The 22,407-nt window shown below is 43.2% G+C and overlaps 2 protein-coding genes across 2 annotated transcripts; one reads left to right on the top strand and one right to left on the bottom strand.

Moving 5' to 3' along the window:
- Positions 1–1,868: 1,868 nt before the first annotated feature.
- On the bottom strand, positions 1,869–13,027 carry lrrc75ba (leucine rich repeat containing 75Ba). The gene is made up of 4 exons (XM_028414587.1): positions 12,392–13,027; positions 9,847–9,975; positions 9,063–9,175; positions 1,869–3,645 (listed from the first exon to the last, which is right to left on the bottom strand). The coding sequence occupies exons 1-4, from the start codon at positions 12,671–12,673 to the stop codon at positions 3,039–3,041; spliced, it is 1,131 nt and encodes a 376-aa protein (XP_028270388.1). The 5' UTR covers positions 12,674–13,027; the 3' UTR covers positions 1,869–3,038.
- Positions 13,028–16,969: 3,942 nt separating this feature from the next.
- ggt1a (gamma-glutamyltransferase 1a) lies at positions 16,970–21,666 on the top strand. The gene is made up of 12 exons (XM_028414703.1): positions 16,970–17,142; positions 17,238–17,368; positions 17,437–17,526; positions 17,738–17,930; positions 18,331–18,491; positions 18,624–18,773; positions 19,141–19,277; positions 20,096–20,283; positions 20,381–20,508; positions 20,879–20,991; positions 21,077–21,190; positions 21,520–21,666. The coding sequence occupies exons 1-12, from the start codon at positions 16,970–16,972 to the stop codon at positions 21,664–21,666; spliced, it is 1,725 nt and encodes a 574-aa protein (XP_028270504.1).
- Positions 21,667–22,407: the final 741 nt, after the last annotated feature.

The following is a 22,407-nucleotide window of genomic DNA, read 5'->3' as shown; positions in this document are numbered from 1 at the left end:
TACTGGCACTGTTTATTGAATGTATTTACAGTGAAATAAGTGGATTTTTGGATTGTATTTGCAACATTCAAATAAAATACATTCTGTTTTTTGTACACTTCATAGTTAAATGTTTGTTTATATACTGAATAGGCAGATGTAGATGAAATATAACCATCCATTTATTTTCTTAAACTTTATCCTGTACAGGGTCACAGGGGCTGGAGCTGATCCCAGCTGTCAATGGGAGAGAGGCCAGTCAATCACAGGGCTAACACAGAGAGACAACCAGTCACACTCACACCTACTGCTGCTTTAGAGTCCCTAATTAACCTAATATGTCTTTGGTATGTGAGTCAGAATATGTAGAGAAAGTCAACAGGGGGAGAATTTGCCACACAGACTCCACCCAATGCTAACCACTGCTATGCCACCCTGATGAAAAGCATCAGCTTAAATGATGCATGATATGATAAATATCTATACAAATTCTGCAGTCTAAGCATGGCAGTGTGTTCTTTCCCTCTGGCTCTCTGATCAGTCCTCTTACCTGTGGTCACTGCTGCTGAAGTTTTCTGTATAAATCCATTCCTCTCTGCCATAATGTATGTCGAAGAGTCTGTGCTGTTTTACATAACTTATTTTTCATCTCTGTGCCCGAGCATGCAGCAGCTGGAGCAGGATTAGATCAAACAGCGACTCATACAAACCGCAGAGTGGTTTCCTGAATGAAAATTTGATGCACTGTCTGCATCTGCTCAAAGCCTACACACACAATCAATTCTCATCATAACATTCAAATAATGGTTATTTTACTCATGATGCAGGGAAATAAATCCATCCTGAAAGGAAAAGGTCAGATGATAAGCCCCTGGTGATTTTTAGGGTGGGCCACACTGCCCTGTCACATGGTATTTGGACCTCAGGGGGTGTGACAGTCACACGGTGCCCTGACCTTATAGGAGCCACCTGTTGCAAATGCCACATTACCATGTCTGGCAGCAGGAACAAAAGGTTACCAGGAGAGGATCATGGGTAGGGCCTCGTGCGATGACCACCGTGTCTTTCCCTGGCAAAACGGCGGCAGCTTAGGCATTTCCCTGACAGCACACAGCGACGCAGATGATCCGCGGGCTCAGAAGCATGCACAACACTCCAACAAGCATTACCAAACAGCAGAGCTGGAGCCGATTCCTTTTATTGCCCTGTTTGCAACAATAATCTGCACAAATAAATTACCGCGGGCTGCTGCAGGTTGACCCAGATGGTATCATTGCTGAGAACACCCTTAGTCAAAATGAAACTAGGCATGACACCATACATTGAAACAACGTTTTTTTTTATTGGCAGTCAGTGTTTGGCTTGAGACAAATACACACAGGCAACAACAAGGAAGAGTTCTGACAGTGACACATATGAAACATAAAACATCATCCAAGGGGACAGCACACACCGTGGTTCAGATTAAGCCTTCCAGACACAGTAAATGGTGTCCGTTCTGTTTGTTACACTTTCTATTTTATTGCGTAATCCTATCAGCCATGTCTTCTTATGTTTACTGCTAAAGCTTACAGCAGGAGGTCACCTGGCTCACAGTCATTAGAGGCATTATTATAATTACAGAGTCAGACAAGAGACAAAACACCAAAACAATAACACAAATAATCACAGCAGCAATTAGACAACGTACACTTACATATAACACACATTCAACATTTATTATATATCTGGTGGTGTTATTTTTTTTAAATGATCCTTTAAATAATCATAAACCATTTGGTCATCATATTACCTTAAAGAGGTATACGTCTTCGAATTCCAAACAATGTACACAGAGTATATGCTATGGTGAAACGCCAACATCAAAAGAACAGTGCCTTAAAGTGCATTGTAGTATTTGCTTGGTCTAACTTAATCAATATGTGCTACCGTAGACAGATTAGAACCTATAGATAACAGTCATGGCTGTGTCTCTAAATACAAGGAAATACTGCATCATTAACAGCAAAATGAAGACATATCATCGGTGGATACAAACAGTGGCAGGAAGGGCAGTTTGGGTGCCGCTCTGACTCACTGGCCCATATTAACAGTTGGCTTGTAGTGTCACAGATGCACTGAAACACTGTGGTGATGACTACAACAGCTCAATAATTACAAAGAGGTGAATATCAGCATTTAGGCAAGTTACAAAAACAATCAGTGACAGCTATCCATTGTTAAGTCCTACCTGTTGTCTTCTAAGATTGCTTTGTTCACCAAAGTGCACAAAAATAGCCTGTGGAAACACAACAGAGCCATGTTTTGTGTCCTCATTTACATCTACACAAGAGCTGCGCGGGTATTCACAAGTGGACATTTGGAAAGGGGGGGAAAACGCAAAAAGTCGACCTAGCAGTTTTGCCGGCGTCACGTGATGGGTCGTCGGCTGTATAGTCTGTTGAACTTGTGTCATAGCTTTTGTTGAGAGATTAACAGAGAACACACAATGTGGAGCTAGGCCCTGCCTGCCAGAGATAGTCTCACTCCTGGTAGAGAACCCAGAGGGACCCACTGTTTCCAAACTAACTCCACTTCCACTTCAGCTACCGCCGGGATGCTGCTCCTCCATTCGACCAACTGATCTAAATCTCCTTGAGACTGGCTTCTCAGCTGCCACTATCACAGAGAAAGAGAGAGAGAGTGATAGAGGGGTGAGAGTGACAGAGAGAGAGAGAGAGAGAGAGAGAGAGCGCGAGCACTGGTTCATTAACTCTTCCAGCCCCCCTCCAATGAAACCGCACCTTGTTCCCAAGAGCACCATCCACCAACACAGTAAGTCCGCCGTCCTGGCTGTCACTTCATTGTCACTATCTTGTGTGAGTTAACTCAGAGATGGTTAGGAATAGCTTGGTAGCCGTGTCGGGACAAGAAGTTCACAATGTGGGCACTCGTGTCCCTCGTGCCTAGAAGGGTGACTGGGCTCGTGGTGTGAGGGCAAGAAGGCGAAGGAAGTATCAGAGTGCTGTGGGACCACATTTCAACCACAGTTGAATGAGCCTCAGAGTGAAAATGCCCCATCACCTCTCACAGTAGTGAAGGGTGAAGTCTTTGGAAAGCTGCTTCTCCCCTAAACCCCACGGCTCCAGCTCAAATTTATTCCCTACGTCATCCTCGTCATCCTCCCCCTCTTCCTCTTCCTCCTCCTCCTCCTCGTAGTGGCTGGGCTCCTCAATAGATGTCTCCAGGTGGTAGCAATAGGGTTGACCCTCTGTGTACTCATAGATGGTAGGCAGGCTGCTCTTTAAGCTGCAGCGCCGGCGCAACGCGACCAACAACGGCTGAGGCATGGTGAAAATGTCCACGTTGTTACCCAGGTCTATCCAGGCCAGGCTGGAGAACTTCTTGGGGTCTTTGAGCATCTCAGTGAGGTCTTTGAGTATACCCAGGGTGAGGCGGTTACCGTTGAGAGCCAGGGTACTGAGTTTGGGCAGTGAGGCGAGGAGAGGAAGGAGAAACTTCAGGTTGTCGTCGTGGAGTTCAGTGAAGCTGATGTCTACAGCCACCACAGTGTCTCTGTTGTTTTGGAGGTAGAAGGCTACTTGACGGACATCACGAGTTGACAGAGGGATGCCGGACAAGTCCACAGTGTCACTGGACAGCTTCTTCTGTAAGGTTGTCTTCAGACTGTTGGGAAATAGGGAGAGAAGTAGAACGGGGCTACTTAGATTAAAAGTACACACTATACAATGTAGTTAGACATCTTTAAATAATTAACATAAATGTGATTTGGGAGCAAAGCAGTGGTTTTATGTTGTGCTTCCTGTGTTGTATAATGAAGGGGGGGGTTGACTGGTCCGGCTTGGAGCGGAAGGCTGGCATAGAGACTCAAGCATGGGGATTTACTAATGTAAACAGAGGAGCCAAAACATCCGAGCGAACCAGCAGCTTGAGCTTAAAGCAGGCCAGGAGCACACAGCTCCTTATAGCACAGACCTGAAAGAGTTTCCTGCTTCCAGGTACAAATTATGATCTGTTTTAGAGAAAGAAAAGTAAACAAAAGATCTTTAGCCACATTGGTTACAAGAAATAGGATATGGACAGATGACCTTGGAGAAATCAGGATATTGAATGCAGATCTAGGAGCTATATGACTGCTTGAATCATTTTATAATAATGGCAGATTGAGATGCATGGATTGCTGTTGCTCAGTAAAAGTAATGAATCATCAGTTACTTCATGCAGAGAGAAGGCCCAACCCTTTGAGCAGTGTTTAGCAGTTTATTATGAATTGACAATATAACTATTATTATTATTATTGCGGTTGCATCTCTGCTTGAATCTTGTCTGCACGTTACAGAGTGAAAGTCATAGACGCAGGCTTTATTAAAACTGTTCGAGCTGAGTATTTGTGCAGCATATCTGTCTGCTCTGTTGCTCAGATTCAGCACATGCTTCTGAATACCTTTTAAACCCTTTCAGGATATTGTGTACAATACGAGCAGGATTTGCAGCTGAATCTGATCCGTTCTGTAGTTATTACTTTACATAGAAGCTGAAAATATTCATGCATTATTTACACACACTCCTTTGCTCCCGTTGTTTTCAGTCAGTCCCATTTGCCGGTGCCCATCTCGGGCTCCCGCCCTCACTCCCGGAGGATGCAGTGTGTTTAACTTGAGCTGTTACTGAAGTGGCCTGTAACGCTGATTCGATGTCAGAGTGAATTAAAACATCCTCCGGTGCCCAGTTCCTTACTATGACATCCACTGCAGCACCTGTCACTTGTGATGCTTTTTTTTTCTTTTTGGTCATGTTGAAAATGGATGTGCCCTCAGTGGCATTTTAAAAGCAGGTGATGAGTTTATGAAGAGAGAGGTTTGTAATAACAGCAAAAAATAAGTCTTATATCCGCTTATAGAGCCAGGTGGGCGTTCAATCAGCTTTTTGAGCATATAATCTATCAGATAATTTGAGAAGCCCTCTGTCTGTCTTTTTCAATGTCTTGTGAGCCACAGTCCCCCCCCTTCTCTCTCTCTATTGTTTGGCCCTGGCAGCCTTTTATATGACAGAAACCTCATCTCCACCAGAGGCCCAAAAGTCCTAATGGCTGTGGCAGAGGCTCCCCTGCAGGTGTGAATAGGTTTTGATCACACAACTCTCTCCTTTTCAGACAGACACATCCTTTTGAGATCAGGAAACAGGAAAAATAGATGTCTGAGGCGTCCTTTCTGGAAGCCTCTTTCATCCTTCCACCAGATTTAATCTGATACCAGAAAACAGAGTGGCTGATAACTTCCAGAAGATGGCTTTTATGGGGTGTTTTTCATCCACGAGTGCACAGATAACAATTTAAATGACAAAACTGGTTTATCAGCAGACACAGTGTTGTTGATGGTACATCACATCTGGTATCTGTTGCTAAATAGATGTTTAAAGTCTGAATCAGTCTCAGAATAAATGGTGTCAGCATATTAGCAGTGCTACTGCATTCACAATAATAGGTGTGCATAATATAATTAAGCAATAAACATATATTGAATAACGAAGCCATCTATCATGTGTTCTCTCTGATGAACACAGCTTGCCTCCATGTAGTGCTGCTTTCATTTAAGTCAGCTTTTCTCAACTGAAATGAGGTGAACCGAACAAAAATATGTTTTCTTGTTTAAGAATAATAAAGAAAACTTTGTTAATGAATGTGCTGTCATAAAAATTACATTTTCCAGGAGTCCCCATGGGCCACTGTTGCACGCCATTTCTTTTCTTATCATTTTGCTCTATTATTCATTTTGGTCCTCTGATGGGTGAAGCCCATTTACAGGAAGTAAGTGGTCTAATCACATCAGTTCCCTGACATGTATATTTTCAGGACACTCATAAGATTATACAGAAGTGTGTGCAAATGGTGTATAGGTATCACACACACGAATACATTGTCTGACCTCTCTGTCCTTGTTCAGTTCAGACTGTATCTGTATTTTCCCTGGAGTACAACCAGTGGTTAAAGATTGACTGATGGGGCTTAACAATAACAATGCACATTATAATCTATTTTAGGGAATCTAAAAAAACATTGTAAAGCAGTCTGGGTAGCTTTTGGTTATTTTGTTGAGTGTTTGGACAAAGAGAAAAGGTCATTATGAGGTCACATAAGGCTAATGGGACATGAAAACAGTCGTGTAAAATTTGGCAAGAAAAAAAGGTCACGGAAGTGTTGGCAAATACTCTCACATGACATTCCCCTTGGCCTCCCTGGGTCTCTGCTTCCATCAAGCCTACTGTCAAACTGTTATTTTAAACATGAAAAAGGTGAAACAATATATTTGTAGGAAAACCCAAATAAACTAGTTAGATAGATTAATGGGATTAGCACAGATTCGGATATTAATTCAGTGCGGCATTTGAGACAGGAAAGTGTGTACAGCATTTAGAGCGACTGGTGCCCAGTGCTAATGCTGGATAATGAAGGGATGAACAATCCAGAGGCATTAAAAGGGACTGAGCTGTTTCTGTTTCCTCTGAGTAGAGAAAAACCTCACAGAGGTGGCGTTGTTGCATTTTTGCACAGATGAGGGCAGATTGACTGCAACTAAACAAAGTTGTATGATCAAGTAAAATGCATGTAAAATGTAATACTTTAAGGTAATTTCCTTGCTGGCACAGACAGTTATGGAGAAAGGAATTGTTCAGGGTAGTGTCTTCATAAGTCATGTGTGCTAGTTGGATAGAAGACACGGCCAATGAGGAGGCTGATGAAAGCATGAAAAACAGGGCCTACAGGGGAAAACAGTTAGCCTGGCACAGTCTGAAAGCCAACCATCTGTGTACCAGCACCTCCAAAGCTCTGTTTTGCTGCTATAGTATTGCTTTAGTCTGCAGAACTATGTATTTCACAGGTGCCTGCTGTCCATGAGTCGGTCAGAGACCTTCCAAGACTGGGCCACATACTTGTTCGTTATCTTTATCTAAGGCTTGTGTCTTTAGCCATCATCTCTGAGATTAGTGTGTGATGTGGTTACAATTTAAATCCTTAAAAACAGAACATCTGTACATGTTTAATGTTAATTGTATACGTTTGTGTGGTTAACTGATTCATGATACTGTTTTTATTGCCAGTAGTAAACAGTAGTTTTTCATGCCAAATCTAACAAAAGTTAACTGCAGGCAATAGTCAAACAGCTCGTGGTGTCAGGGGGACTTGAACCTCAGACTCCTACGTGGAAATCCACTAGGTTGCAGGAAGACTCAGCACCTGCCAACCTGGCTCCTCACATGGACTTATGCAGCTGTATCAGATGATGTCAGGCAATACAATCATATATTAAGGTTGCATGTCCACATGTTCCTGTTAGCATAAATGTAATCATGAGATTTTATTATCGACCAAATGTGGCTTTTTTTCTTTTTCTTTTTTTTTGCATACACGCCCTGGATGAATTAGTCAACTTTGACGAGACATAGTGATTAATGGTCTGCATTATGAAACCTTGCAGAGATGTAGTACTACTTCTCTATGTATTTCACATTTGTGCAGAAAGGCTTCAGATACAGCATGCTAAGAAATCATTCTCGTAAATAAGTCTTTTTTTCCTTTCCTAACTTATGTGAGAACAAATGCAATAAATGCACCTGCAGCTGAAGCTAGTCACACCTGCATGAGTAGCCCAGTGTACCCCTCGTTTACTCTTCCTTTTTCAAGCATGTAGGAAACAGAAGAGACCCTCTGTGCTATTGTGCAAATTTAGCTTCTGAGTAGACTTAAAAACCTCTATTATCCATCTAACAAACAATCAAGTTTACTACTATCAGTGAAGCATTAAAATAATAATAAGGTTTTAGACTAACCTTTTAAAGGGTTAATTCTCAATAGATAGACAGATACATGTGGCATATAATAATGAAAATACAATATAAATGTACACAAATATTAAGTTTCCATGGGACCTTGCAGCAATATAAGACACAACTGGAGCTCTGCTGCTTCTCAGATTAACAATAAATGGGCCCTGGGAATATCTGTGTCTGAATTTATATTGTTACCTGTTTTTATAAACCATCTCCAAAAATAGATCTGTGAGGTGAATATCCTGTTCGCAGTCAGCAGCAGACCGGCCCTGTCCCTTTTCTTTCTAGCTTTGACAGGCATTTGTTCGTGAACACGGCAGCAGACGAAGCTGTCAGAGCTCACAGCGTCTACTGTATTAATATTCTGTTTTATGGTAGGATATGGATTTTTTTTCCTTTTAATGATTCATGTTGCTCCTGCTGTCTCAGCCTGTGTCAGACGGTCTCTCTGCAGGTTTATGAAGCCAACAAAATGACTAAGTGAAAAAAAGGGCCTTCTGCTGTAGGAATTTTAGCAGTTGTATGTATCTGCACATTTTCCGCGGTGCTGTCAGTCTCACTTAAATCTACTATTTCTCGAAATCAAACGTCCACAAGAGCAAACAAATCCCTGTTGTGCAGCTCCACAGTGATCCCGTCAGATCTCTCTTAGCTTTTCCCTCCGATGCTGTGTGTTGATACCTCCGACTAACTCATAATGAACCTGTCTGATCTCACTGTGCTCAAATTGTCGCCTTCTAAATCCTGAGATTATTTTCATGCATTATTTGCTGTTTCTGTGCCAGCAGTAGAATAAGCAATTACATGAGAAAGAATTATGATACCCGGTTGTCTGCTCATGAATAGGATTACCATGCAATTGGCCTCCATGAAAACCCTGTTAGTACACAAGCTAATTTTCTATTCATCATTTCCACACCAAAAGTAATTCACTTTCATCACAGTCATATTTGAACATAACCCTCCCAGCTCCCAGCTAACAGATGGACAAATTTGCTGCCGCTTTTGAAGAAAGAAAAGCCAGTGGCGATACACATGCACTGCGTGGACGTTAAAAAAATGATTGACAGTTGTGGTTACCATGACGTTCCTGTAAGGTCAGCCCCTGGCCAGCGCTGTCCTATTTCAATGTCAGCTACAAAGATGGAAATCTTTCCTGCTCGCTAAACGGAGCCGGACGTCTCTCTCTCTCTCTATCTGTTGTTGTGGAGCTGCAGATTTATTACACACCAGTTTGTCTGGACAGGAGGGCTTACCATGCCTGGGATTTCCGTCTGGACATGCTCTGCCTCAGCCACTTTGAGTGCGGGGTCAGGTGATAGATCAGCTGTCTGCAAATCTTATCAGAAGACTTAATGGTGTCTGCATCCTGTTGAAGAGAGCAGGAAAAAATGGACAGAGACAGCAGCTTTCAGATTTTCTGCTTGTTGTGAGACATCTTTATATCATACTATCATTTTCCAGCAGCCTGTAACTGTAGCATCGTTCACATGCACACAAAAAATAGCTTGTTATTAGTCTCGAAGCCTTCAGCTACTCCTTAACAAAACACAATTTAGCTGCCTTGCTGAAGCAAGAAAATCTAATCACATGCATTGGCAGAGAAAAACAGTAGAAGTGAGCAGCCAGCGGTAAACAGTGGTAATTTCACTTCATTAAGCATGTTGTGGCTGCAGGTGGTCACTGCCTACATCAAAATAATTGAATAGTTTTTATTATGCACAAACACGGGCATTTCTACTTAACATTGAACTCTGCCAGCTGGTATTAACTTCACTTTTCACGTGTGAAATACCCAATAAAATACATTGAACACAGTGATTCCATTACCCAGCTCCTCATAAGTTACATGTGTCTGCTGAATTTCTCTCAGCCCTCTCTCTGCAGCAGTCGATAACATCCTCAGATTAGATTTTTATTGATCTTAAGAAGCTATGACTTCACAGGAGGAAATATTTTTAGCTTTCTTTCTCACTTACATCAAGCCTGATTCTGTGTGTATGAGTGTTACAGGGAAAGAGAGCACATGAAGTAACTGACCTTCTTAGGACACTGCATCTCTCGAGCTAAGCTGAGCAGCAGTTCGTGCGAGATCGGATCCACCAGATTGAGGAAGGCGGCGTTTTTGTACAAGATGTCATTAAGCGAGGTTCCTTCCAAACCCAGGTCCTACCGAAGCAGATGAGAGGCAAGCAGAAAAACATACAGTTAAAAATCAAACAGGGAGGCTCTGCATTAGGGATGGAAACAGGTCTCTGCTGTGTCAAGGGCACCTGACACAAATGGAAAGACGAAAGCAGTGTTTTGTTTTAAATATTCATTAAAGGAGACAGGAGCTTTTTCATCTACAGTAGGAGAGTGAGTCTAAGGGGAGTCATAGGGAATGCTGTGTTTTGGCATATTTAATCTCACCTCAATGGCACAGAGCCACTCTGCATATCCCAACATGCAACAGCACAAAGTGTTTGAACACTCTCCCTGATGTCATGTGGAATAATTAAGATCCAATTTTGGTGATTGTTATGACTATGTTCGTTCTCTACTTATTTGTCTTTGTTTATAATTCTTTTCAAACCCATTAAAATTTGAGTGATCCCTTAAAATGCTGGAATCCGTGTAGCACAACAAACTGACAGCTGTCATGGCAGCTTACTCAAGATGAATTCAAGGAAGAAAGAGGAACCACCTAAAACTGGGACATATCGGACGACCTTTAGAGGGTGATGAAACGAGCAGCAGTCAGCAGTGCAGCTGTGCGTGTTGAATTGTACAACTCTAGGCCTCATCAACACGTCCATACTCAGGGTCCTAATGAGGGAAAGTAAAGGCGGCAAGCACTTGTGCAGCCCATGCATCTTTAATGAGAGAAGAAAGCCTTCGAGACACTACAGTATGCACACACCTGCACGCTCACACAGACCGGTCTTTTTCTTTTTTTTTTGCTTTATTTATTTTTAAACAAACACAATCGCCATTGATGGTGATAGACAGTTTGAGTGGGAGGCAGGCAGCTCCACATTACCGGCTCCCCGTTTTTAACAGGGGCGCACAGACTGAACCCGAAGCCAGGATTGAAAGTAGCAGTTCTGCCCCTCGCACAAACGAGGTTTAAAAATATCTCCCTTCTGTGTTTAGACAATGATCAATTGTCATGTGCATGAAGCCTGAATTCTTCCCACATCTGCATCATATCACAAACCAATTAAGTCTGGCACCAACTCCTTTCAGATCCACTATTTTTCAGACACCTGTCTGCTTTCAATACAGCAACATTAAGCTCATTTAATAACAAAACAAAAAAGCAGGGCTTATTCAGAGGAAGTGAGCCCATGTCCCTTGTGATGTGGCTGTCATGGAACCTCGCCTAGCCAGTTTATCTCCTTTGTTTGATTAAGGATGTTTCACTCTCTCCTGTGTCAAAGCTTCAGAGTAATTAACACTGAACCAGTTGACAGTGAAAAGACAGAGCAGGACCCATAGGGCGAGCAAACAAATGAGATCACCAAGGACGCTGTCACATCTACGATGCAGCTACATATTCTCTCACATGTGTTTTATGCCTCTGTCTGTGAGAAAAGGCTTTGAAAACAAGCATCTGATTATTTAACATTATTCACAACAGGAGCAGTTTCTAGGTCAGGACTACATTGCCTGCTTGTAGCCATTATCCTGTGAAGCGAAAGCTGCATCACATTTAAAGAAAAGACTGAAAACAGACTTGTCCCAGGGTTTATGATGTTAGACGTTTTCATCAAAAAATCACCAGCGAGGAAAGTCGCCACATGACAACAGGAACGCACAAAGTATAAAAGAAGAGTCGAGTGAAGCACTGGGGAGCGGCCTAGATTTTCATTTCAGTTCATTTGGAGAAGAATAATATTTTGTATTTGGGAGCAGAGGACTCCAGGGCTCACACTGTTTCTGCTGAAGCACAGGCCATTATAGAGAGAGAGAGAAGGGGGCATTAGGAGTGGGGAGAGATGGAGAGGGCAGGTCATTTTAATGGGAGCACTAGAACAGCCTGAGGAGAGGTGGAATTCTGGGTAAAGAGGAGGAAGAGACAGGGTGTGGAAATATCCATCTCCCACACAGAGACAATGCACGCACTGACACACAGCTTGCAGTTTGACCATTTCCTCATTTAGAGTGTAGATAATCCTTTCAAATCTCATGTCAGCCCGGAGCACGTTTACCCACAGTGAGCATGGTGAGTCACATGCTGTGTCTGCCACTGAAACAAAGTGTCACAGGTGTACACTGCACTGTTAGTGGCCCATTTTCTCTGAAAAACAAATGCTCCCAAGAGGAGGAAGGGAGGCCACACATTTAAGGGTCACCTAAAAGCTAGGCTGGGGTCAAAAGGTCAGTGAACAAAGCAGAGCCTGCAGGGAAAAAACACACTGAGACACCTGTGGCACTGCAAGATTTTGGGACACACCGCAATAACAGCTGCTTCCCTGCTCTCCATCTGTTGCTTTGGGATGAGGGAAAATGGGATGTAAGGCAGCATCAGCATCCCAGCAAGCACATCGTGCACATACTACGCAAACAGTTTTGACTTTGCTCCGTGCAGGCTCACCCTTACCTTTCTCAGTAATTTGAGCACGTCGGTTGCCTGCTCTATCCTGCGGTCACGGAGCAGCTTCTGTATCTCTTTGATCCACGCCACTCTCCTCATGTACGGGCTGTGGTTAGTCCTCCGCAGCATCCCGGGCAGTTTGTCTGATTTTAGCATCAGTGCAAACAGAAAGTCCCCGCCGCCCCGACTGCCCCTGTCGCTCTCTCCAGTGCCATCTAGAAGCTTGCGTCGCTTTTTGGAGAAATTCTCATTGTCCAGGCTGCTCTGCCTGCTCAGTCTGGAACCCATCGTATTATTGTTGTTGTTGTTGTTGTTGGTTTTTTCTACAGGCGCAGGGTGTGTTTATGTTGCAGCTCAGACAATATTTACCACAAAGACAAGCCCATGATCAGCCCCAGTGTTTCAGGCAGTAGATGCTCCACAGTGGATGAAAAGAAAAACAGCGCCGTGCTGTCTGGCTCGGCGTTGCTGCGTGGCTGGCTGTCAGCAGACCGGGGATCCGGTGCAGAACAACACAATATCCAACAACAGTCTTATTTTCTCAGCCTTTCCTTATGCACCAGTCGCGCATTGCAGTTTTGTTGCTTTCTTCCACCGCGGGCTACGTGTCTCGGATGATGAGGATGCTCCGGCTGCTTCATCCTCCGGCCGTCTCCGCTTTACGCTGCTGTTTAGGTTTTGTGCAACGTGGAGCGTCCGACCAATGGCAGCAGGTGCCTGCTGCGCGTCTCCTCCTAGGCTTTATACGTGCAGCTACAAGAGTGAAGAGAAATAACAAAATAATGATGCTTGATATAGCATATGTCTCTGAGGGAGATTTTCTCCTTCAAAGAGCAAAAAGTTTGTCTTTTATGCTCTGCCACCAGCCCTATATAGATATGAATTTCTCTTTTGGCAATCCTAGTGTCTGTCAGCCCTTGCATGAGCTGTCAAATCCAGTTTGCATCTGTCACAGTCCCACTCGATCATTGTCGTTTTTTGAAGATCATCTATGTCCTAGTGCACCTTTCTGTCATGTGGATCAGTGTCTTGTCCAGGGGTGAAGCAGGGCCCAGGGATGCACTCAGCCCACCTCCCCTCCTATTTGTAGGCCCTATCAGAGTGACTTTACAGACTTTGATCCTGATCTGACCTTATTTACTGCTGTGATTCAGGCTCTTGTTTACAACAGCTGACTTGCTGTCTAAGAATCATTTCCCTTGGCTGCACTGCCTGCTGGCCCGGCCTCATATTTTATGAAGAGACTGTAATCAGGATTGACTGCAGACTTGATTTAATGTATTATTTATTTATTTTTTTAATTATTCCCATGGTACCCATGTGTGTTTGCAGATCCCTAACTCTCCTGGAGATGCTTATTTCTGTGTGTGACATCTTGAGAATCATATTTGAACATGGATGGTCAGTAAACAGAAGTGGTTCCTAACCTTGGAGTCTTTTAGGTAACAGACAAGGTCTAATGTAAAAAGCTCATTCAGCTGCAATATATGATCTTTCTTTTTTTGGTCTTTCCCTTGCTTTTGTTTATGTCAATGTCAATGTCAATGTCAGTTTTATTTATATAGGACATTTATAAGGGGGTCGCCCACCAAAGTGCGTTGCTTAAACATTAAAATACATAAAATAAACTCAAATTAATAAAATACATAAAAGAGACAAACTGCAGTAAAATACAATAAAACAAAGATACAATCATGAAACATAAACTCCCAAAGAGCTGCCAATACTCAGGCAGAGGCCAAGGTGAACAAGTGAGTCTTAAGTAGAGATTTAAAAGTGGTGAGGCCATTTGCCGACCGCACAGCTAGAGGCAGAGCGCTCCACAGAGTGTGAGCCACGACTGAGAAGGCCCGGTCACCTCTAGTTTTTAAAAGAGATCGGGGGACCTCCAGAGCCATTTGGTTAGCAGACCTAAGAGCTCTGGAGGGCCGATGCACTACCAGGAGGTCTGATAAATAGTCAGTTGCCAGCCCATGCAAGCACTTAAAAATGAATAAAAGAATCTTAAAATCAATTCTGTGCTTCACCAGTGCCAGTGAAGTGAGGAAAGCACTGGCGTGATGTGCTCGCGCTTTTTTGTCCCGGTGAGAAGGCGAGCCGCTGCATTTTGGACCAGCTGCAGACGATGAAGCTCTGACTGTCCAATTCCAATGTACAGGGAGTTACATTAGTCTAAGTGAGAGGTTATAAAAGCATGGATGACTTGCTCTAAGTCACTCTGACTAAGGTATGGCTTTACCTTAGCAATAAGCCTTAGTTGAAAGAAACTAGCCTTGACCACTGAGCTCACCTGCTTGTCCAATTTAAAAGCACCATCTACAATCACCCCGAGATTCCTACCATGAGTTTGTATGTGTGGTGCTAGTGGGCCAAGGGAGCTGGCAAGGACCTGGACTAAGTCGGGGCAACCAAACAAGACAACCGTTTTGTTTTCGTTTAATTTCAGAAAGTTTAGTTCCATCCATTTCTTGATATCACTCATGCAGTTTAGCAGTGATTGGAGGGAATCTTTGGCAGAAACTCTAAGCGGCAATGAGTATATTTATTGTTGCTTGTCTGCTGTATTGCTCGGGATCCGAGTAGGTGCAGTGTTGAGGATAAAAAAAAGAGGCAGGGTACACCCTGGACAGTTCACCAGGCCATGCTGTTGAAAGGCACTAGCTAAAAGTTGCAGTCAGATCCAGCATGCAGGACAGGCAGGCAATTGTTAGGAAGCCACAACACATCACATGAAATGTAGGTAGTAAACATCTTTACAGGGACTAAGTGGGTGTTGCTCTGTGTGTGTTCAGCAGCTCATTCTGTGTAATGTCAAATTGCAAACAGACATTACTGCTGGATGCAAAGCATTTTGTAATTTCTTAATCTGCACATGATTGTATTAGGAAAGCTGAGTTGCCATTTTGCTGTTTAGAAATGGACGTTAACAATAGCGCTGCTTCTCAAACTCAGAGCAGAAAAACTGTGGTCACAGCAGCTGTCAGGCGGTTTTACAAAGCACTGATATGATGTTGAGGATAGACTTTGAGTAAGGCTATGGGGATGCAACTAAATGGTGGCAGGTCAGTCCCTGAAGTATGTATGCCTTTTGTTATTCAGCCATCAACACTATAATGGCAACTAAAAAGGCATCATCCCTAAGGAGACAGACGCTGCGTTATCAGCTTATAATTGCTACATGCATAGAGTCTGTGGAGGAGCTATCATTAAAGAACTGCAGCCACCCATAAAAACACATGACATCACCTCCCTCTATTCCGCGGCCATCTCTTTGCTGTCGGTGTTCCTGCAGGCTGTGTTTCACCTGTCGACGAGGGACAACAGCAGTGTGTGATTTAATTTGCTGATGTGTATACAGGCAAAGACAAGCCATCCCCTCTATTGTGCGAAACCAATTGAAGGGAAAATGTCTCGGGTAGTGTGAGTGTGTCCCTCCCAGCAATGTCAAAATGAAACCTAGCCGAGGGATAAAAATATGAACAAGCTTCAGATGATATTTCATAATTCAGCAGCCGTCCCGTGACAGTGACATGTGCATAAAAGCTGAAGGAGGGCTTATTGTGAGGTGAAATAACCAGAAATGCAATTGTCCTGCTCTGTTCTGCTATAAATCAGCTCTGTCCACTCATCAAACTCTCCTCCTTGGCGGTGGCTCTGAACCTGGGAGATCCAGAACAGGATAGTAGTGATTAGATTTTGACACAATCATAGCAGCAGCAGCAGACCACAGGCTCTTTTGACAGTGCGTTATCACCGTGGCCCGGCAACTAGCACTGGCAGGATTAGCTGAGGTACCACAGAAGGGTATTGTTGCAAAGCTACTGTTAGATGCTGCCAGCTTGGGCATGAGCTCCTGGGTGAAGGCACAGGCATCTCAATCGGTCTGAGGAAGCCTGCAGAACAAGCCAAATAGACTGTGACACGGTTACTGAGCATGGCAACGTCGCCGCTGGCTGAGCCAATCACACAGAGCGCCGACTCAGGGCTGAATGCTGCATGCATCTGTAAACAGATCACTCTCACCTTCACTTTAGCAAGCCACCAGATTGATATCAGAATGAAATGAAAACAAACTCAAGAGTTTTACTACAAAGTAGCAGCAGAGGGGCATCCATCACTTAAAGAAGGGATGTCAGGTCTAAAAAATGATTGATTGAACTACAACAAATTCAGATTTTTGTGAAGATTGGAGTTCACAGTTCCCTGCAGAATTCCAAACAGGATTTGCTCTTCCCTTCTGTCCATTTCTTTCTACTGTTTCTTCCTGTAACTCCAAAACACACACACATGCAGCAAATGCTTATTATCCAATGAGCATCATCTTCTCTGTGTGACACCTGAACTAAGTCACAACCCAAACAACAACCCAGTCACCAGTGACTTACAGTATTTATAGCAAACAGCTTGTCATTACTGCCAATGTTCACCAGCTGAATAGCCAGCTTCTTTCTCCAAATTCTGTTTTTTATTTTCCATCAATCTGTAAAAAACAATCTGCCAAAGGTGAGTAAAGCTTCTTGAAAGACTATAATGTTCCTGTCCTATTCTGATTATGAGATGTGTGGATTTTTCCGGGACAGGAAAATGGTTGGGAAGTCCCTGATTGCTGGTCTGGTGGTCCTTCTGGTGGCTGCGGTGAGCCTGTTCCTGGGGGTGTTCATGGGCTTGGGGAAGAAAAACACACCTCCCCCTTCAGACCACTTCTACTCAAAGGCCGCTGTGGCTGCTGACGCTGGAAAGTGTTCAGAGGTGGGGAGGTAAGAAGACATACAGCAGCTGCACCTTGTCCTGCATACGTGTGTGTGTGTGTCAGAGAGCTTTCATTGGTAAGTGTTTTTCTGTGTTTTTTCAGGGACATTCTGAAGAAAAATGGCTCAGCCGTGGATGCCTCCATCGCTGCCTTACTATGTGTCGGCCTATTGAACGCTCACAGCATGGGCATCGGAGGAGGGCTCTTCTTTGTCATCTATAATGCTTCCACAGGTGAGGGTGCATCATTTGTTAGGGATTCAGCTAAGTGAGATCAATCAATCATTTTCTCTGCTCAACAGGGAAGGTAGAAACCATCGATGCAAGGGAGACGGCGCCCATGAATGCCACTGAAGACATGTTCGGCAATAACACCAAGCTTTCTCGTACAGGTAACAAGTGGGCTGTTTTTCACACACAGGCACAGACAGGTGACTTTATCATGTTCTGTAAAGCATATTCTTTACTTTCCATCCTAGTCCTGGTTGAATGTAAATAAGATACTAGAGAATACTATATAAAGTCCCCCAGTGTCTACATGTCTGCTCTGACATAGGATAGACAGGAATTAAAATCAGTGTTACTGCTGTTTCTTCATGACAGGTGGGTTGTCCATAGCCATTCCAGGGGAGATCCGTGGTTACGAGATGGCACACAAACGACATGGCAGGCTGCCATGGAAGCAGCTGTTTGAGCCCAGTATCGCCTTGGCTCGAGATGGCTTCCCTATAGGAAAAGCTTTGGCTCATGCCCTCTTTAAGAGCAAAGATTCCATTCAAGGAGATGCCAACATGTGGTGATGATGATTCTCATTTCATTATGTGACTATAATGCCATCATTATAACTCCAAATAAACGTGTAATGGAAACACAAAGACATAAAAACAAAAAAGAATCAGGCGATGTTTAGCATAGCTTAGCATAAAGACATAAAACAGCTCTTTCAGAAGTCTTCGCTTGTTCAGCAGGATTACACAAAAGTGCACCTTTTTCATACATTTTGTACCGATAAGAACACTAAAAGAATCAGCTCTAGGTGGTCGCAAAAAATCCCCATGGATACCGGTCTCCACCTATGTGGTAACACATCCTCACACGTTAACAACAGAATGCTGTTTTTATATTGTGTGAAGTCTATGCTTCATTTCTTCTTTAATCTTGCTGTCCCCCCTCTGCTTTTCATCTTCTCCTTTCAGTGAGGTGTTTTGTGATTCTCAAAAAAACATCCTGAAAGAAAATGATATTGTTAGATTTCCAAAGCTGGCTGACACATACCAAAGGATAGCAGAGGAGGGTCCTGATGTGTTCTACAATGGGACGATGGCACAGAGCATTGTTGAGGACATCCAGGCGGCAGGTGCTGTGCTTTTTTCTACTCCGATGAGTCCAAGAAATACAGGAATGAGCAAGAAGTACACTTTAAAGTTGCATTCAGGTTACGGTTTGTGAGAAGTCTTTACCTTTATTCACTGCTGCTTTTCTGTTCCAGGTGGCATTATCACCCTGGATGATTTGTTGGAGTACCAGCCCGTGCTGAATGAGAACCCTTTGAAGCTGCATGTTGGGGAGTACACCATGCATGTCCCAGATGCCCCCTCCAGTGGCCCTGTGCTGGCACTCATACTCAATATAGTGGATGGTGAGCAGGCTGGCTGAGTGCTTGTGCAGCCATGCAGAAGAAAGGATGTCAGGTTTCCCCAGGTCATCCCTGGAATGTTCCTCTGCCTGTTTTGGAAGCAAAAAACAGAGCTGCAGCCCAGTTCTGCTTGCCAAATTTAATTCACTGTCAACACTCCATCTGTTCAGGCAGAGAGTCTTCAAGTCATGCTTTGAATAAAAAGCAGCATTATTCATTTTGAATTAATGATAGCACTGACGGTCATATATGAATCTGGAGGAAGGTTTTAAATGTTGTTTTTTGACACACTGACTTTTAGCAGAATGATATAGATCAGGTCAACAAAGTCCTTAACTCCAGACCTGTCTCTCCTGCGGATATTTTTCAGGGTACAACTTCACAGACACAAGTGTCTCTACATCAGAGAAAAAAACTCTGACATACCACCGCATCGTAGAGGCTTTTCGCTTTGCTTATGCCAAAAGGAGCAGACTGGGGGACCCACGATATCTTAACATCACAGATGTAAGTGCTCATTCTACTATTATGATTATCCATCATGAGTTAAATCCATGCCCCTTTGTTCTACAGTCATGGTCAACAATAAGTCAACTACCGATGTAGATTTGCTGCAAGGTGTCCAGATCCTGTGGCTGTAAAACAAGATCAAACCATCAGTCCTCCACCACCGTGCTTGACAGTGTGTATGAGGTGTTTCTGCTGAAATGCTGTGTTTGGTTTTCAGCAGACATGGTGGTGATCATTAAGACCAAACAAGTCCACGTTGGTCTCATCTGTCCATAGGACATTGTTCCACAAGTGTTGTTCTTTGTTCAGATGCAGTTTAGTGAACCTCAGTCCTGCTTCCATGTGCTTTTTAGACAGAAGAGTCTGTCTCCTGGTAACCCTGTAAACAGACTGTACTGTTCAGTCTTCTTCTCATTGTGCTGTCACATTAACACTGAGCATGCTCAGTGAGGTCTGTAGGCTCTGACATGTAGCTCTTGGGTTTTTTCGTGTTTCTCTGATCTTGGGCTGAATTTGCTGGGACGTCCACTCCTGTGAAGATTGACAGCTGTCTTGAATGTTTCCACTGGTGAATAATCTTTCTCACTGTAGAACACTGAACTCCAAATAGTTTGAAATGGTTTGGCTTCCTTTTTACTAAACAATGACCCACTACGATCACATATGTCTGATTTATGTTTTTGCATAAAAACCAAACCAAACCAAACCAAAGAGGGGGTACTAACGTTTAACTGTTCTTGCCACTCTATGGGCAGCTGGGAGTGAGACGTCTTCCTCAAAGGGCATGTTTGTTTCTCCTTTTCAACTCTCCTCAGCTAATCCACAACATGACCTCAGACTACTTTGCGGATGGCATAAGGAGTAAAATTACAGATGACACCACTCATCCAGACAACTACTATGAGCCTGACTATTTTGTCCCAGACAACCATGGGACGGCTCATCTATCTGTCATAGCTGAAGACGGAAGTGCTGTGGCGGCCACCAGCACCATTAATCTATAGTAAGATAGTTTGATCTAAACATGGGACACTCAAATGTGTGATTATATTAACTAAGAGCTACAGCAACCACATTAAAAATGTGTTTTATTTCTCGAGCTTTGGGTCTAAAGTCATGTCTCGATCGACCGGAATCATTTTCAACGATGAGATGGACGACTTCAGCTCTCCACACATGACCAACGGGTTTGGAATCCCTCCTTCGCCCAACAACTTCATCCAACCAGGTGTGGCTGAACTGAATTATCACTGCTGTGTCCTGTTTGAGCTGAGATGTTTAGACACTAGTCTACATTGAAGGAAATCAGTGTTTGTTACATGACTGTCTGTGGTGAGGTTGATTTAGAGCTGAGCACCAGCCTTTCACTTATCTCTGCATTCATCATTGTCAGGAACTCTAAAAGCTCTAAAAGCTTTACAGCCACAAGCTCACATTTAACCCCACATTATGGTTTGTTTACACTCATCTTAAATACCTGTCAAATAAAGGTTGGTTTTTAGCTGTTAAAATGCTACAGTCCATGAAAATGCAGGTTAGAAAGTAAACATACATCCATTAAGCAATCATAATTCACATTCTGTTTATGTTGTGTGCAGGCAAGAGGCCGCTGTCGTCCATGTGTCCCACTATCATCTTCGATAAAGAAAACAGAGTGAAAATGGTTGTTGGAGCATCTGGGGGCACGAAAATCACCACAGCCACTGCCTTAGTAAGTCTGATTCATTCACATGCATCTATCCAGCCTGTGCACTCATGTTTAACATGATTATGTTATGTTTTCTGCCTAAAAATAGGTCATCCTGAACTCCTTGTTCTTTAACTATGACCTAAAGAAAGCAGTGACGGAGCCACGAGTGCACAATCAGCTAAACCCAAACATGACAGTGGTCGAGCAGGGCTTTGAAAAGGTGGGTCAACACGGCGTCAAACCTGTCAGACATTAGTCATTGGCATACACACCATATGTTTTTGAATTGTTATCCTAATGTAGATGATCTGGCGTTTATCCACGTCTACCATATTTATTAAAAGTTAGGCTTTTGCTAAGCTGAGGCTGGAAAAGTTAAGCAAAATGAGGATTTATCCACAAATGTCTGCCCTTTTTCACTTATTGCAAAAAAAAGCCTGATAAACACAAAAACCTGAAAACAACAAAGGAAAACTAGTGCTTTACGAAGTTGTTAACATCTGCAGAACCTTCACACAGCTATGTTTTTGTGTAATGATACCATGGCAGAGTGTCCTGGAAGGTCTGGCCCAGAAGAACCATGTAACACAGCTGCTGAGGACTCCAGACTCCGTGGTTCAGGCTGTGGTGAGACAGGGAGAGCGTCTCTGCGCAGAGTCCGACCCCAGGAAAGGAGGCTATCCAGCAGGATACTGAGGACGCCCTCTGGTTCTTCTCTGCTTCCCTCAGTGAGGACCCTCCTTTAAAGACAATCAGCCAGAGAGAGATCTGCACTGAAGACCTGATCAGTGTTTAAGCTATGGAGACGCAGCCTCGGCTCCTCCTCTGAGGATGAATGAATCTCTCTGACTCAAACATGAAAATTGACTCCATTTTCAATACCTCTTTTACTCAAACTTAATTATTCAGCATTAGTTATGTTTGGGATTAATATTGTGTTTTGAAATAAAATAAGAGGTTGTGCCTAGTTTGACAGTAAAAGTGATGTTTTAAAGACTGGAGCAGAAACCATCAACCTAAATGTATCTGATTTCAACATTGAATCAGTTCATGTAAGACGCAGCATCCAAAATATTAATAAAAACATCAGGAAAAATGATGAAATATCATAGAACAAAACACCAAGCAAGAATCTGAGTGGTAGGTTGTCCATGTAGTGTTTTCATTTCTTTTCTTTTCTTCTCTTCTTTTGTAAGGAAACCTTTTGTGAATAATTGGACAAGTTGTGGGAAAAAGGAGGGGTTTGTGTTCATGTCAAACTGGTGAAAAAACTAAACCTGCAAGCAGGAATAACTAACTAAAACTATGGACATCTCAGGTTGTTTTCCTGTTTTATCAGAAATGTCTGGCTGCATCCATCTCCTGATGGAAGACGCAGACGTCAGACAGAAGAAACTCACCGTGTTGTTTTCTACACCGTACAAGTGAAACTATTAG

The sequence above is a fragment of the Parambassis ranga genome, chromosome 9, assembly GCF_900634625.1.
Source record: "Parambassis ranga chromosome 9, fParRan2.1, whole genome shotgun sequence".
Classification (NCBI taxonomy): domain Eukaryota; kingdom Metazoa; phylum Chordata; class Actinopteri; family Ambassidae; genus Parambassis; species Parambassis ranga.
The sequence above is the reverse complement of the archived record's forward strand: the minus strand, read 5'-3'. Positions and strand labels throughout refer to the sequence as shown.